The 18,680-nt window shown below is 30.4% G+C and overlaps 1 protein-coding gene across 10 annotated transcripts in view; it reads right to left on the bottom strand.

Annotated features, from left to right (window-relative positions):
• The window catches only part of LOC119635146 (mushroom body large-type Kenyon cell-specific protein 1), a 125,515-nt gene that overhangs the window by 76,332 nt on the left and 30,503 nt on the right, over nt 1-18,680 (bottom strand). Inside the window, exons 1-3 of one of the 10 annotated variants that reach the window (XM_038029749.1) lie at nt 17,090-17,178; nt 8,095-8,110; nt 5,934-6,102 (exon numbers count right to left, since the gene is read on the bottom strand). The exons of 3 other annotated variants lie outside the window; for them this stretch is intronic. In XM_038029749.1, coding sequence (XP_037885677.1) covers nt 5,934-5,958 — 25 coding nt within the window. In that variant the 5' untranslated portion in view covers nt 5,959-6,102; nt 8,095-8,110; nt 17,090-17,178. Of the gene's footprint in view, nt 1-5,933; nt 6,290-6,535; nt 6,678-6,719; nt 6,847-7,607; nt 7,625-7,704; nt 7,998-8,094; nt 8,111-17,089; nt 17,179-18,680 lie in introns of those variants that run through there. 6 more of the 10 variants (XM_038029750.1, XM_038029751.1, XM_038029752.1 and 3 more) reach the window with 6 other exon arrangements.

Here is an 18,680-nt window from a genome sequence, read left to right as displayed (position 1 = left end):
TTCATTACAATTCTTATCAACAAAAATATATAAAGAATTTTTTTTTTTTTTCATTTTTTTTTTAATATTGTTTTTACACTTACTCACCATCAGCCTGGAAGTAAACTAAGTTTATCATAGTATAGCGCAATTAAAGGTAAGTAAGTCGGAGTCATAAAAAGGTGCTTTCACGGATCGACGATTTGGAACAAAACACTTTCGTTCGTCTCACTCGATATTGTTGCATAAAAAATGTTCCCAAAAATTGTCAAACCATCTCCCGCGATATTCAAGTACTTGTTATTGCTGATGTTAATGGCTTGCTTGTCGGTGTGATTAAACATAAAGTTAATGAATTTCAATATATGTTACAAGCGTTCTTATTATCAATATCTCAATGTTTTTTGAGGATCATAAGCATTAGATTCCTAATGTCTTGGGCATAGAATAGATTGGAACCGTAAAGAACGGTAGAGTATAATAGAGAATAGCATCGTGCACACACAATATAACAAAAAGATATAACATGGAATAGAATAAGTATTTCGTCTAGTTTTCTGTTCTGTCAGCGCATACAGTATCAGGTCATACAAACTTCAAAGGAATTCATCGCCGGAATATCTCTTGCATCATTACAAAACGAAGCTAAATACCTTCACATCGTTCATGGTGTTAAGAGGAATCACTTTTCGTAGAGATTAAGAATTCGAAACTCTTTGCTGTTCAGCTCTTTTGTTTATTGCGGTTCCCAGCAACATTCACCTGCTTATCCATCTTTGGTCAATTTATAGATTTACCGCTTATTAAATTAACTTTTTGGATACTTTGACGAGCTCCTCCATAATGCAGTAAAGGCAATAAATTTATATAAAAACAATAAGCTTAAGAGCTTTTTTTATGCTTCAGATTTAATTATAATATTTTTAGATCGCCTTTCCGAAAAAGACAATGCATTTTGAGTTTCATTTAGCGTAAGAACTCATGGGCTGTTGCTGGCATGTAAGAATTTTAAAGCATTGTCTAGCATATGACTTAGTATTGACTTGACAAAGTTTCATTTTCACGTGCTCTTCGTCTTTCGCCAATTATGACACTTTTGTATATGTATTTAGTATTAATGATTGGTTTTAATCATATGTTTAGTTAACTGCTAATCCCATGTAATGGCTTAAGAAAGTAGTTATTTATCATTGTATACATGTTCTCAGATCAGGTGCAGGTTGTGTGCTTTGCAATATCCATAGAGAGAAACTTGAAAGATTGGAACTTTTTTTCTTCTATAGCAAGCTTGATAGCGTCGGTTCAAAGTTTCCTGCATTTGAAATGTATAAGGTATGCTTGTCATTCCTGTGTACCTGTAATTCTTAATCTTTTCCCTTGCTTTTCTCTTCTTCCACGGGCGTCAGAAGAATCCGAAGCAATTTTTTCTTCCGTTTTGAGAGCACGAACCGCACTTAGAACAGTTTCCGCCGCGTGCTTTGTTTAATCCAAATTGCGAGAAAACCTTTTGCGTTCCGCATGGACTTGCATTATATTCGAGTGGTTAGTCCATAGAAAAGCAGCAGATTTAACGGCTGCTTACTGCCGTGGCACGGCGTGGTCTTTTCATACAATATTCGAGCAGCTCAACAGTACGTAACAGAAAAATGTGTATGTATTGTATGGTCGAAAAATTATGTTTTTTTTTTTTTGCAAAGTTTAGGGTCACTACTCTAGATAGGACAAAGGGCCAAAATTCTTTAAATGATCGATTAATGCTCGATTGGATAAATTCTTGTAACCATGAAATACTATTGCTTTCTTCAGTTCACATTTATTTATTATAAGAATTAAATAAAATTTTAGTATTTTTACAGAAAACTCTGGTATACGCAATTCGTCTTAGGCTTAATAGAAGCACTGTCAGCACTTTTTTATACAATTTGTTCTTGTTTACAGTATTGATATTTCAAAACACTTTATATGTACGCCGATCCATGTATGTATGAAAATAAGCATGTGATAGTGTGTGGGTGTGTAAGTTTTTTTTGTGTGATTAGCTTTTTGTTTTTATTCTCTTTTTTTTTTTTTTTTAGTGAAAAGAATTTCTAACCAAACCACACAATGCGTACCTCGGCCTTCTGTGCTCCTACACTCTGCTCCCGGGTTTGTTATCACATCATTTGCAAAAACCCCAACTTATCAATTTTTGCATTCAAGAAAAAAAAAAAACAAATAAAAAAATAAAAATATTTTTTGAAATATTTTTTGTACTATTTTTGTTATATATGTTAATATTAGGATTCGCTTAGTATGTGGAACAAAGCAAGTAAAAACAATTACATTCGTTTCAAACCGAAGTCCGGCTATCCTTCACATTATTCTTTTCTCTTGAAGTTTTTTTCGTTTGTCTCATCAGTTGATCCGCCGACCTAGCTTTGCCATACATGTACTTTAGTAACTGTGCTACTATCAGTTTGTTTGAAAGTTTTGTCAATATATCAATTATTGCGAGCATGACAATGTCTTTTGCAATTCTTATCGATTAGCAAAAATTATAAACTTTACTGGTCAAGTTATAGCTTTAAGGTTACTTTGAAGGAACTATTCCAGGATAGAAGGACGGACGGACGGATATACCTAAATAAATTAAGATTTTTTAAATTTGCTACTCTATGTAACGATGTTACAAATGGAATGATTAAGCTAGCATATCCTTACTCTCATACTGATGGTAGTAGACGGGGGGGGAAAAAGAAATATTCTTAAAATTGCTTCTTTTTTTTTTATAAATATATATATAAAAATTTTAATAGCAGCATTGCAAATGAGGATATCAAACAATAATTGCGGTGTGAAACAAATGATGTAAGAAATCATGCACCACATGCCAAAATGTTTTATTTTTTTTGTTTTTTTTTTTTCTAAACTAAATTCAGCTGAATTTTTTAAGGTCCGCAAAACCGCGATTATATAAAACAAATGCAAAAATTTGCAAGTTTCTTATCTCAAGTAAACTCTTCGCTATGGGGTTTTTCTATTCATTTTTATCCTATTAGCAGAGATTCGAATTTGATGCGAGCTGTCTGTCATTATAAGTAAATAAATATTTACTGATTATCAAAAAATATACATCAAAATTCGTATTGCTTTTGCACTCCGATTTCGGTTTCTTTATAGACTTTAGATTTCTAAAATTATTTATTATTATTATTATTATACGTTGCACTATTGTACTGTAATTCAAAATTCTTCAATATTTAGCTTTTACTATATATGTGGGACGTATAAGAAACAGAATCTTCTTTTGACGATAATTTTGTCAAATTAGTTTCATTTTTCAAAAATATAAACCGGTTTAAAAATATAAAAAAAAATAAATAAATTGAACACAAAAAATATTTTTACAAACTTGCTTATCGGCAAATTAGAGCCGAAAAAAGTGTTCAATCAGTTTATTGGTACTATCAAAAAGTATTAGGTGAAAAAATCCATACATACGAGTTTTCAGCGACACCTGGGCTGAGAAAGTTGATTGGAAAAGTTAAGTCAATGAGGAATCACTGCCGGTTTATGAATTAAATATATATGTTATAGTCCTACAATCTTTTACTTTATGCAGATCGAAACTAAGTTCACTTCACCAGACGCTTGAGCTCTGGAAAGCGAATGCTAAACGTAGCTAAGCGTAAGTAGAAATGTTGCTGATAGCAGTCTTGCTGGAGGTTGGTTGGTTTTTTCAAACAATGAATGAAAGAATAACAGCTAAGCTATTTATAGATCACATTTGGAACTCTACAAAAAGTGTATCAAGAAAAATTGTTTGCGAAAATTCATAAGTTATCGTGGCCCATAAAGCTTGTCAGGATTTCCAGTCAGGCAAAGTTTCGAATGGATTTTGAGTACCTAGGTGCATGATGTAGAAGAAGAGACATGACGGAAAAGGGATTTTATAAACCGCGGTAAATGAGTTCAAAAGTCATTAAAGGATCATGAATCTGTTTGCAAGTGAAAAGGTCCTATAGGCAGAAAACACAAGATGCCTATTACACGATTCTTAACAATGCTACTTTATTCAATTATTTCTATTTTCTAAATTCTTCTTCTAAATTCTAAATTTATTATTTCACTACTCATCTATTTTTGCAGTCAAATAAATTTCTAGGAGATGGAACGAACGAATGAAGAATATCAAAACGTATTAAAGGGATTCCGTAAGCGCAGTTTATGCTGTCAGATAGTCCCAAAGGAGATATTGTTTTCATTTGTTCTGTTCTGATAAGAAAGACGAGCTTCGTAACTGAACAGGAATAATGAAAACCTGGAAAAAATGTGACAAAGTGAAAAAAAACCTGAAATGGATTAATTTTCCAGCTTTAGAAAAAAAAAAGGAAACTTTACTTCAAGCTAAAATGTATACGAAATCTAGACAAAATTATTTAGCTCAACATCAAGTAAAATATAAAAGTAGTCATAACAAAACATAACATAATTTCCAAATGTAACATATGTAAATATGAAACCGGAATTATGAGTGTATTATGTGGAAATGCTAAAAAATATGTTATTCGTAGTTATTCCCCCAGCTATCTATACATTTTCTCCACTTTTCTCATGACTTATAGATGCCGCGCCTTTAAGAATCTTCCCCTTTTGTCGCGAACCCATTCATTGAGTCATTTTTTGATCTCTCCGCACGAATCAAGGCATTGCTTAACAATTTCATGACCTATCGTTGCAAGAAAGTCATTATCGGAAGGATTCGATGCTGTTGACCAAACCGCCTGAACAAGCATTTCCTCTTTGAAGGCTTCGAGCGCGAATTCGCGAATTAGTTTTACATTATTGATGGATGGTCGGATGGTGTGTAAAAAATGCCCTTGTGTTACTGTAGTACTGATGGGTAGGTTCATCCGGTCTTCCTAAAAAGCGAACATTGAACCAAACTGAGCATATAACGTAAATTTAGCCCAGAAATGAAGTATATTAATAAATTCGATTCACCAATGGGATTCCCCTCAGTCTCTCCAATCTTTCATGTCCCCGTGTTGTCCAAATTATTTTTATCGCAAATTTGCGCTAATCGTTTAGGTCAGTGAGAGCGAATTGGAAGGAAAACAGTTTACGAAAATATTCTTGTGATTATATCGGCTATTCCTTCACATTAAAATGGATGATTGAACTTTTTGTAATAATTAATATGTTAAGCTGTTAAATGATAATTAATTTTACACATAAATTTGGACAAATATTATCACAGAACCAACCAAAGTATAGCATTTTACTAACTTTATTTAATGAGCAGAGACATAATTTATTTTCTATAAAAAGTTTTTTTTTTCCACGATATAAAATATAATGTAAAAATAAAAATAAATTCGAAAAATGGTGAAAAATATTGTTTGAATGATGTAAACAAGCAGTAGAGCTAACGACTTAACATGATTTATAAGTTAAATTTTTCAATACTAATAATAATAATAATAATAATAAGGACGAAGAAGGTACTATGAAAATTGTAGTTTGTTTAATGCATCAAAAATAAAAATAAATAAATAAAGAAAACAGAAAAAAAAAACACGCCTCTCTGACGAAAATCGTTTTTAACAAAAACATAAATAATAGTATGATGGCGGTTAACGCCATAAAGTAAAAAACAAATCTGTAGGCATACGCATCTGTCACTCACAAGAGAACACCCTATAAATTTTTCCGTATTTTTTAATTAAGCCTATATACAGCCTTTTTTATCCTTTCATAAAAATATAAAAAATTTACATAAGTTTGTATGTATCACTGACTACTGTATATATGCCTATATAGGTATGCATATGTTTATGTATATATATATATATATACATGTATATATATATGTAGATATATAGGAGTGAGATTTAATGTTTATATGTATTAATAAACGTTTGCGTATGTATGTATACATATATATATAATTTTATATACTGTTTAATACGTACATGCTTCATAGGCGCTGATGTGCATAGCATCATATTTTATTATTTCCGCAACGATTTTGATGAAACATACGCATATACTTGATAATTATTATTATTGTTGTTGTTGTTGTGTTGAAAATATTATGCGTAAATATTAAAGACTTTACGCATACACGTATCACTGCTGATGCTTGAATGAGGTTTCAAATATATATACACGAAATAGCGACACTCTTTTGCCCCTCACACACACACACACACACACACTTCAAATCGACGTTTGTTAGAGTAAGAGTTTGCTGTGTTGGTGTAAGGGTTTATTTATTTTCTTTTTTATTTTCATCCACACGCACGCACATATATGTATATATATATATCTATAAATGTATATATATGTATATATATATATATATATGTATATATATGTATATATATGTATATATATGTATATAGATATATATATAAATATATATATTTATTTTTAAATTAAAATGCTTGGAAAATGAAAATTTTGCAATTTTCAATTTTTATTTTCAAGGGGAGCACACGTAAAACGTACGCACGCACACACCCGTCTAGAATACTGTGCGAATAATAATAAACAAAAGATACATCATCCATACACAAGAGCGGTTGCGGTAATGATGGTGGTAGTAGTAGTAGTAGTTGTTGTTATTGTTGTTGCAAAAGTAGTAGTGAGTGATACGTTTGTGTGCGTTGGTTAATGTGTGTGTATATATTATGCGTTATATATATATATATATATATATTAAAGCTAATGATGGCCAAAGGTGGTATTATGGTTACTGTTGCTGTTGCTGCCGATGGTGACGATGGTGACGATGATGATGCTGATGTTGAGGTTGATGTTGATACTATTATTGCTGCTGTAGATTATGTTGTTGCTACTTTTGATGTTATTGTTACAGAAGACTGTGTGTTGCTGTTAATTGTGGCACGCAAAGTATATAATAAACGAAATTTTTTTCCAATTTTAATTTTTATTTCGTTTTCCTCTATACTTCGCTTTTTTCCTTCTTCTTTGCACAAAAATAAAAGCGAAAAAAAAAGCCACACTTTGTTTTTTGTGTTAATATTTTTGCTTGTATTCTATTTGTTTAATGTTGTTATACATTCACGTTAATGATAATTTCAGACATTAGTTAGTTGTTGCTGTTGCTGCTGCAGCTGCTGCCGGTGATGTTGTTAGTCACTGCTATCACTATTGAGGTTATATACAGTATTTGTAGGGATTTTCGTGTTATTGTTTAATTGTTGGTTATGGTGGCTATGTTGTTATTATTGTTTTTTGTTTGCTATGTGTGTGTGTTTTTTTGATTTTTTGTTCTTTTTTTGTTGTTATTAATTATATATTTTTTTTGTTATTTTTGTTTTTTTTTTAAATGTTATTTTTGATATGTGTTATTTATAAATATATACATATATATATTTTGTAACTACACATACGCTCAAACGCTTTTAGTAAGGAAGAGAAAGGTCAGATGTATATATCTCTAAGAGATATACACAGACACATACTCACACACACACACACACGCACACGCACACACAAGCACTCATACTTTATATATATATATATATATATATATATATACATAATCTATATATATATATATATATATATATATATATATATGTATGGACCGGTACACACACATGCATACACAAACGTACAAACAAACCGCGCGCGCACACACAGGTCTATACTCTGTGCTATCTACTATAGTTGAACTCGTTGGTATTTGTGGTATTTAGGTGTTTATATGCTTACGGGGCGGGGGAATGCTTGATTTAATTCCAGGTCCTGTGTTAAACAATTCAAAAGTAACAAAATTGTGATACTTTTTTAATTATTTTGTGATATTTCTTTTTTTTTTTATTATAATTTTTTTTATTATAATTTAAAAAAATTTCATTTATTTCTGTTCGCTTCTTTTTTTCAATAGCCTGTCTATGCCACATGTAAGTAATTGTTTATATGCGTTAAGTTATATATAGATATTGATTGCACTAGTTGTTGTTGTCGTTTTTCTTCTTTTTATTATGTTGTTGTCAATTACACACAATTTTTTTTATTTTTTTTATTTGTTTCAAATTAACAAACATAAAAACCCAGGCAATAAAAATTTTCTCTACTCTCTTTTTTTTATTAATTTCTTACATTTAGTTAAAAAAACCTAAAAAAAAGATTTGAAATTAAGAAAATTTTAATATATATATATATATATATATATATATATAAATCTAGAGATTTATATATAAATATATATATATGTATATAAATATATACATATTTACACATATATATATACACACATGTACATATATATATATATATATAGAAGTTTATGTATTCATTCTGAGACATTAACACGTTCTTTCAAGAATTCTTATTAAAAGAAATGTTTATCATTTTATGCGTAAATTTGTCGTTTTTCTTTTTTTAGGTTAAAAACACGTTGTTAAAGAATTTCTTTTCCGCCTTTTAATTTCTTATTTCATTAAGCTTTTTTCTGTTTTTATTATTATTTTTATAATTCTCTACTTTGTGTTTTCCTTAAGCATTGCAAAAAAAAAAAAAAACAAAAAGAAAAAGAGTCTTATGGTTGTTAAATGCAAAATTTGTTCATTGGTATGCGTTAACTTTAAGCGGGACTTTGGTTAAAGTATTCCACGCCTATGAATGAGATATTTAAGTGAAGGTTATGCTAAATCGAGTTGCTAAGCTTTAACAACTTAATGTCGTTTAAAATCTATATGTCATTAGTAGTTTAGAATTATCTGGGCAGTAATATTGCGACAAATATCTAAAACGGTCAACACCATATAACAATGTGAGGAGAAATCGAACTAATTTCATTTTTATAAAATTATTTCGTAAGATATGAAATGTGCGATGTGGCCGGAGCGAGAGGTTTTTATAAATATAAATCGTTTACTAATAGTTTTTTAGAAATTATGTATTTATTCGAAACTGGCAGATGAATATGCGAGCGAGTGTAATGTCGCAGCCAGATGAACTGACAGCATTGAATTTCCATTCTTACTCTTTGCTAAAGTACATACGAATAAGCCACAAGAGCGCTACGTTGTTTGGCGCAAGGATTTGGTATATAGTTTACATTATCGGCCCCTAACTTTTAGAAATATAGGTTTTAATTATTCATATGTCGACTTAGCAGTGTATTGAAGTCATTCATTCCTTATTAGGAAAATCCATTCATGAAACGATAAATTTTTTAGATAAATTCGTCCCTATCTATTGAAAAAACTTTCGGTAAATAAATAAAAAATAGTTCATTAAAGCACACTAATAATCTTTAGAAAATCTATCAACTGGAAAACCTAGTGGAAGGACACAATTTAGACCGATCTAATATTTTAATATGGAAGACTATTTTCGATTTTGCTTCGACATGCATGCCAGTTGAAAATTTTGTTTTTGGATTGACAAGGCTCTCTGTAAAAGCTAACTAGAAGACTAACTATCGTCAAATACTGTTGACAGATGACGTTGTTAAGCACTCGTTATCGGCGAATGTTCTTTAGAATTTAGATTGAAGATAGATTGAAGATTGAAGATTGAAGATAGTGCAAATTGTCCTAAGAAATGGATTTTATTTAAACTCAGCTGACATGGGAAATTAAATATCAATCCATCGTGCGCATCTACATTTCAAATTTGGTGGATAAATTGAATTTGTTGTTAGCTTTTTCATAAAATAAAAAAAAATATCTGTCTGAGTGAACGAGTAAGCAAAGGATCTCGACTAACAACTCGATGAGCGTAGAGTTTGCAACGAAACCAATATACTTAGACGCCAGTGCTTTAAGACCTTACTATCTAAATTTATTTCTCTGGCTAAATTAATTGTAATAACACTAATAAAAGAAGGAACATATGTACATTTATGAAAAAGTAGTAAATATTTCCAAAAAAAAAAAAAAAAAAAAAATGCAAACAAATTTATTTTCCATTTTCTTGCCCCTACCACGAATTCTTTAAATAATATTCCAAAAAAGGCATACGAAGTAATGTCAATATAAAAAAGAGAAAGAAGTTCAATATTTGGACACATTTTGTACTAAATCCGCTCATGTTTTAATGAGACCAATAAGGCGAAGCAGATCAAAAAAATATATTAGAAATAATCTTGAATTTTATTGTTTTTGTTAGTAAAATAATTTCATTAAATCAGAAAAAGAAAATCCTTCTAACAAAAAGGATTTTTTGCGTCTTATGCTTTTAATCAAAAATATATATTGAATTTTTATGAATCTTTCATAGAATTAAATTACCGTCTCGTCCCTTGTGCATATTAAAGGGTAACTCTCGCAAAATTTTGCTGTTCATGGGCGGCAGTCATAAGCTCTTTCCCTTTACGCATTTCAAACTTTATTCATTTATTTAAAAATTTGGAAATCAAAATCTCAATGAAAGGAATAACTCAGCAATTTCATTAGCTTATAAAAGTTATGCTATACATAAAGCAAAAGGATTCCAATCCTTTAAGTTTTAAAAATAACACAAAACTGCCATACGGTTAGCAATATTATTCCTTTTAAAGTGAATTGAACCCTTTTGACATTTAATATAATTGCATTAAAATCGCTTTTGCTAGTTCATGGAATGGAATGAAAAAGGGATCAATTTTTTTTTTTAGCACTAATTTTGTAACTTGGTAGTGTTCGAGGGAACTTTGCGAAGAGACGAAGCAACCTTTTCTTCAAATAAATTTTGGCGCATCTCAGTTAAGCAGGCGAGACGCTGTTAACTTCGCAGTTTAAATGTCCTGATGTGCCTGCATGATCGACGGCTTGTCACTTGAACACTAGCTACCTAAAAAATCTCTGAAACCATTAGACCTTGTTAAATCGTTCTTTCTTCTTGATTTTATTGATTTCCTAAGCAGGTATTTTTACAAATTTTTTTAACTTTCTTTCTTCATTCTAATACGGAACATTTGTGGGAATAACTTATATTTCGTTACTTAGTTTGTGAAAATCTTTAAAGGAAGGAGAAAGCAATTTCAGCTCTCTTACGAATCTCTTACTCTGTTGCTGATCAATTAAAGGACGAACTAATAATTATAAATAAATAATTTAGCTTTCAGCTAAAAGATCTGGAAAACTTAACTAAAAACATAGGCGCGGTCTAATTATCTTTTAGCAAAAACCTTTATGAGTTCAAGATTTCTGTTGTTATCAATTAAAAAGTTTCTTATAGTTTCTTTACAGAAGAAGCGTTTTGTATCAAAGAAGACCTGAGTCCAAATTATTTGATGATCATAGAAAACCAGTTTTATTTCAAAAATAAAACGTGAACATTAACAACTTTAGTCTACTAGTCGAGTTAAGAAGTAAACACGTTCCTTGAGTTTTTTTGTCTTCAACAATTTCTGGGGTGAGGTCGACAATAAATTTTTTGAATTTACAAAAGTGATTAAAATTAAATTATTTATATTCGTAAGCTAACATCTGAGAACAATTAGTAAACATTTTCAAGTTGATGCAGGGTTGTTGAATAGAAGCTCTAAAGCGGATGCCGCTCTTAGCGAATAGTTCAATATGTTGTTTTTGTAAAATGCTTCAATGGTTTTATATAAAAATTAACTTCAATTTATACTACTTTTCTTTCTTTTATTCTAAATCCACAATTCATATAAATTTCTTTTTTCTCTTGTTTTTTTTTTGTTTTTTTTTTTTTTTGCGGAAATCCCGACGGCAAAGTTTAGTTAAGAACTCTCTGGCAGCAGTTTTTTTTAGTGTATACAATAAGCAGACAGTAAGTAACAGGAATGGCTGATAAAGAAGGTGTACGAACGTAAAAATTAATGAAAATGAAAAGTAAAGAATAAAAAGTATCCAAAAAAAAAAAAAAACAAAAAAAAAAAAAAAGAAGAAATATTTTGGTTAAACTTTTTTTTCTATTCTATTTAAGAGGGTTCTTTCGTTGCTTTTTTTTTTTCTGATGTATTTTTTCAAATTTTTTTTTATTTTTCTGATTGAAAATTGTTAAAGTTGAAGGTTTTTTCTCCGTGAATTTGTCGTTTTTTTCGTTTTTGTTTTTAATTTTTGCCTTTGGGTTTTTTACTGTCTACGTTGGGTAAATTAATGCATTTTTTTCTTCGTTTTTTTTTTTTTTTTGAGACTTTTAGAGAAAAATGAAAAGAGATAAAAGACGCCATAAACAAAAAAAAAAAAAATTATATTAACAGAGAGTAGTAAGTATACTGCAGTTAAGGTAAATTTTCCAGTAAATATGTGATTTAATATAGAATTTAAGCGAAAGGAAATAGTTTTAGAGGAAAAAAACATTTTTCTTCGGTATAAGAAGAAAGATTGTTTGTTTAAAATTAGAAATGTATGTGCAGTTAATTAACTATTCAGAAAGTTGTTTCAAACGGAGGATGGAATTCTGCTTCAGCTTTACAATCCAATTTTCATATATCAAAAACCCGTCATATTTGATCTTACAAAAATCGATCTAGTCTTCGCCCAGGCATTGTTCTAAGTTTCGACAGTGATATGGTGCAGGTTTAATAAAGCATTGAAGATGACATAACAAAGTAAATTTTTGTGGTTTATTTGCCACATTTGAACATTGTTGTTTCTCCCATTTCTTCATCGCCATCGCTTTAGTAGAGAAAACGGCAAAATTTTTTTTTATACCGTGAACATTACACTTAATAAAAAAAAAAGAAAGGAACGGTTAGTAAGTTACCAAACATTATGTTCGCTTCCCAGTGAGAGATGAAAGAGAAAGATTTTTGATTTTATTATGTCAATAAAAGCTTTGTATGGCGTTGTCCTTTCTTGTCAATGATCGGCCATGTGAAAACAGGCTGATTGTGAGTAGAGGGAATTTTCGGTACGACTGCTTGAAAAGGTATGGATCACTGGATTTTTGATGAATGAAAGCTTCGCAAGATTAGCTCTGTTTATTCCTATTATTATAATAAGATTTACAGATTTCATCCCTCCCATATGTTTTAAGGTCCATTTCCATTTAAGTAATAAAATAAAGGGTAAAATATTCTATCTATTGTTTGCTCTAAATACATCTTTCAAACATTCAGTCTAAGGAAAGATAGTCTTGCGCAAAGAAAAGGTATTTTTTTGTGCTCTATAAGTCAAACAATAAATTCATAAAAAGAAATTTAAATCCAAATATCCGAAGAAAAAGTTTCAGACCAACCTTCTTGTGAAATTTTGCTATCATTACAGGAAAAATGCAATCATGACAAGAGACTCAAGACAGCTTTGGAAGTATTTTTTCTGAATCTGTTTGAACGAAAACTATAAATTATGAACAACTTATCTCGAAGAAAAATGTTGATATGATTTAACGGAATTGTTTAGCATTTATTTTGAAATATTTTCGACAAATTCAACGAAATACCGAGCGGGAACAATTGAGGCATTTTTCTTCCATTGACAAATGGTCCCTACAATTAAAAATCTTCAGATTTTTTTTTTTATTATTTTTTTAAAAAAATTTGGCGATTTATTAAGATATCAAATTAGCCAAGGACGCCCTGCAAATAAAAAGACAGCATATTCGATTTCAAAAAGCGAATTATTTTTAAAAGATTTTTAAGATTGATATGTAAAGACTTCTTAAGTTTGCTTTAGAATTTTAAATGAAGCGAGAAAAAAGAAACTTGCATTGCTTTACTTCCTCTATACTTTGCTAAACTAGGCGTAATCGCGCAGAAAAAATTTCTATAGAGCTTTTTTCCGATCTTGGCGCGTAATCTAAGAATTTGAAGAAAGAATATTGTGTGCAACTAGATCTACACCATAGGCATTTGTATGAATTGAAACTCCAAGTTCTTGAAGCGGGCATTTTCAAAACCTTTAAAACTCATTTCGATCACAAGAAAATATGTGCAAACACATTAAAGTTTAATTTCGGCTAAGCCTGCACCTATATGCTTTAATTAATAGTACTTTGTACTTGCGGCCTTATTACTTCCTTTATTACGATACATTGTGGGTTGTTGTACTTAAAAAAACGAAACTATTCTAAAAAGCTTTCCGTTTTCCAGTGACAAACTGCGATAAATTGAGGACATAGAACACAAAATGCAATGACTTGAAGAGATTTTATAGTTTCGGCGAAAAGCCAAGGAAGCTTGCGGACATAGAAATCAAAAACTAATTTTTCAAAAAATGTCCTCCTTTCGAACAGCTTTGAGACGATCTTAATAAATCGAGATATTCTTTATATCAAATCGATATTTGTTCTGTACTATTAAGGGATTGCAAAAATTTTGTCCAGGAACTTCTACAAGTAAAAATGATAAAGAAATGGGAAATATACGAAGGAAGTCTCCACTTCCAATATCAGATTACTTGCACTTGTTCATATCGAAAAAGCATGGCTTGGCTGATACGCGGCTCCACAAAATTAAAGAATTGCAAAAAGGGGTCGGTGGATGGATCGCTGCCAAATCAATATATGTTTCTTCGACACGATATTGTTATGTGGCCAGAAATATGCTAAAATGTTGTAGAAGACGATGGAAAATTTTTGCACCGAATTTTCTCAATAAATGCCTTTTTCAAGTGAAAAAATGGTCAACACTTTTGCAGCCTCCTAATGCTCTTTAAGAAATACATTACGTTACATTAAAAAAATAGGCGCGATTTTCGGCGGATGGTAATTTTTTTCAAATCCGATTTGATTGCATAACAAAACATATTACAAGTTAAAAATTTGTATTAAAAAAACTGCAACAGAATTTATAGATGACAGGGAACTGATCGAATGGAGAGACAGACGGGATCGTCTGAGATGCGGAACAGTCTGAGATGCTTTATAGCAACAAAAGGAATATAAAAAAAAAAACACTTCTTTCTTATCTATAGGAACTGGAGCCGGCTTATGATTATAACTTTAATATACCTCTAAATCTATCTAAGTCAATAACAAATTATTTTTAGTTTTAGGGCGGAGATCAACCTTTTCAACTATCTTCAATTATTTATATAAAATAAAGCAAAAGAGAAAAATTAAATTTACAGCTTTTAAGGTAATCCATAATTAATGGACGATGTTGCTACTCACTGTCTACGCGTACACAGCTTCCCCTAACCAGATCAATAAAAGTAAATTAAAAACAGATCTTTGTAATCATCTAGGAGACATAAAATATACGAAAGGGGAAAGAAGGAGTGTTTTAACTAAATTTTTCAACTTTTCCGCCTAAAAGTTTTCTAAAGTAAAAAAAGGAATTTTCAAAAAGTTCTCCCATGTCAAACGATAAGTTTTTTCAAAATTATTCCGCACTATTGTAAGAAGGAAATAATATTTCTCTTCTATCTTATCGGCGAAGCCTACACAAAATTCCAAAATGAGCGGAGAATTCCAATATGTTTGGAAATATCTCGCCTGGAATCAACTGCAAAGATCCTTTGCCTTATTATTATTATTATTATTATTGTTTTGATGATTGTAAAGAAAATTTTTTTTTTTGGTTAATTTCAAATATATATATCAAAATTCTTTTATAACAAAATTTTATTTTTAATAATTCATATTCGCTGCTGATAGGAGGAAACACAAAGTAGTTTAGAAATACATTTTTTTTTAAATATATATTTTAATTATGTTTTTATTTCTGTTATTTTTTATTATTATTATTATTATTTTATTTCACTTCTTGAGTTTTCTAATTTATTTTTAAAATAATTTTCCAACTTTTCTTTTTCGTATTTTTTTTTATTATCCATTGGAAAACCTTGCATATCAAAACACTTCCGCTTGTTTATTAAATCGCACGACCTGTTTCTTTGCCAGCAATAAAAATGCATTCACGCACTACGCACTAAACGTATTAATTGTGCATAAATTGTCAAAAAAAAAAAAGAAAAAAAAAAACAAAACAAAAAAACAAAAAACACGAACAAGTAAACTGCACGTAATAGAACATTTTTCGTTAAAACCGCCGTAAACAGTGTAATAAAAGTTAACAACTTCTCTCTAAAGTAAAAAAAAAAAAAAAAAAAAAAAATAAATAATAAAAATTTTTTTTGGTTTTGTTTTTTTTTTTTTTTTTTTTTTTTTTTTTTTTTACAAATACATTAAAAATGAATATTTTTTTAAACTAATAATAATTTTTGTTTCGCTTCATTAAAACTGAAAAACGTACATAAACTTTAACGACAAAGTACACAAACAAACGGTGTGAATGCAAAATAGACTGAAGAATTTTTTTTTGTAAAAAAAAAAAGCAAAAAAAAAGAATAGAATTTTCGAAAAAAAAAAAGAGAAAAACGAATAGAACTGAAAGTACGGATCGATTGTAAAACGCGTGCATTTACACACAATTACAACTTTATTGTCTTCATGTTATGGCGTTTAACCGAGAATTATTATTAGTAGAGAATAAGAACGCGCGTATGAGCAATGAGGAAAACGAGCCTGGCTGCCTGGCTGGCTGGCTGATTAGCGAGCGAGCTAGCGCGTGTTGCAGCGATTGCGAACTAAAAATAACGGCGAAAAAAATGTTGCCAATGTTGTTAAAACGCGTTAAAATTTGACAAATAACGACAAAAACCAAACAAAACACAAACAACACAAAGACACAATTCACATACAAATGCATATGTGCATATATACGCACACACACACACACACACACACACACACTAACACATGCACATTCAAACAAACGCACGCACACCACACACATATTTGATTATAAGTTATACAAGAGAATATTTTTCGATTTGTTGTGTGTTTTCCTTTACAACTAACAACCCGGGCCAGTAATTGAAGGAGACAATAACGTTGACGTTTTTTGTTTAATAGAAAAGAAAATTGAAGAACAAAAAAATAAATAAACAATTATTATTATTTACTGCTCTTGTTGTTGTTATTGTTCTGATTTGTTGTTCTTTTTGTTTTTTTTGTTTTTTCTTTCTTTCTTTCTTTTTTTTTTTTTCTTAAATTATTATTAATTTTTCCCGTTTTGTTTTGAAATTTATTGCAAATTTATTTTGTTGCTGTTACTATTTTGTTGTTGAATAGTAAGTAAAAAAAACAAAAAAAAAAAACAGAAAAGAAATAGTTGTAATTGTTGTTGATGTGTTGTTGTCAAATTGTTAATAACGTATGGTATTTTTGTATGTTAATAAACAATATTTACTATTGGTGGACGCGATCGGACGCTACTCGGATCGACTCGGGCCGCGTCCGAAAATGCGTTCCGTTGCATATCGGATGCGTTGTGTTTATGCGACTGCCGAAGTCATTTGCAAAATTATATCACACAACAACGAAAATCCAACAACCACGATGACAATGAGTACATCGACGTCAACTTCTCTACGTTAACGTTGTTCTTAAACGTCATCCACCAGGCGATAGCAATGCACATTTTTGCCTACCACTATCACTGTGCTATGCACATATGCATGCACATGCACCGCAATCATGGCTTCTCTGCTAGAGTTACTGCTGCTACCGCGACTGCAGCTGCTGTTGCTGCTTCTGTTTCTGTTTCTGCTGCAGCTAGAGCTGTTTTTTTTTTTACATTTATGTTTTTTACTTCTTACTTGTATTTTGCATAAGTAAAAAACCGCCACACTGAGAACATAACAACAACTCTCTATTATATTCTCTTTTTTACAATCGACGTCATCATCATCATTATCATTATCATCGTTATCATCATCATCATCATTATCATCATCAGCTACCACCATTGCCGCGTACCACTACCATCATCAGTCAACCAGCCAGCCAGCCAGCCAGCGAGCTAGCCAGCCACCATTATCATCATCGGCATTATTTTAAGCAATTTACCACTACTGCTGCTATTGCTGCAACTACTACCACTATATTACTACTACAGCACAACTACTACTACTACTACCACTACTACTACGACTACTACTACTATACCCATCGAAAGTTGCAAGCTTATGCGAGAGAATCAGTTACGTCTGAGGTAGAATAATAAAAAAGTTCTTGTTTTTTATTTACAGATATCGTAGTAAGAGAATGTGAGTGCATTTTTTTTTTACAAGCTTACAATTTATAAGATTGGGTTGAAATTGCACCACAATAAATAAAGAGGGTGTTCACATATAATACAATAATGCATATACAAGCACGTTCAGAGAGGATTAAATATTTCGAGATAAAGAGAGCAAACAGACACAACAGAGAGAAATATTATATTTTTCTAGTGTTTATCATTTTTAGTATATTTCGATTTCGGAGTTTCAGAATGTTGTGCGTGTATGTTGTGCTAATAAACCTAAAACATAATATTGGTTACAACCATGTTGCATGCGGCCAAAAAAAGTCTTACAATTAATATGCAACAAAGTTTGAAGGAAATTATAATCCTTCTAAGGCTTTTTTAAAAGTTCAATTCTGTTGAGTTGAGTGAAAATTCTCTTCTATGAGTGATAAAAACATTATTGTCAGCAGCTAGCTACAGGTTGTTTCGAGAGAAGTATTGTAGTAAGTAATAAGAAAGAAAATAAATGAGGAAAACTCTTTAAAAGAAATATGTGTATATAGGGTGCTCGCAAAGAAAACTTACCACCAACTACATTACCTAATAGTATAGTTTAGAATAATAAATTTATTACATATCTACATACGTTACGACCGTAAAAAGATGGATTGGCAGGAAATTCATGTTTGATGGATATATTTCATGCTATTTAATTTTGAAAAAATATTGAAAATTTAAGAGATAATAATATAATAATATAAATATTCAT

The sequence above is a fragment of the Glossina fuscipes genome, unplaced genomic scaffold (assembly GCF_014805625.2).
Source record: "Glossina fuscipes isolate IAEA_lab_2018 unplaced genomic scaffold, Yale_Gfus_2 3, whole genome shotgun sequence".
Taxonomy (NCBI): Eukaryota; Metazoa; Arthropoda; class Insecta; order Diptera; family Glossinidae; genus Glossina; species Glossina fuscipes.
This window is presented reverse-complemented; position numbering and strand designations above follow the sequence as displayed.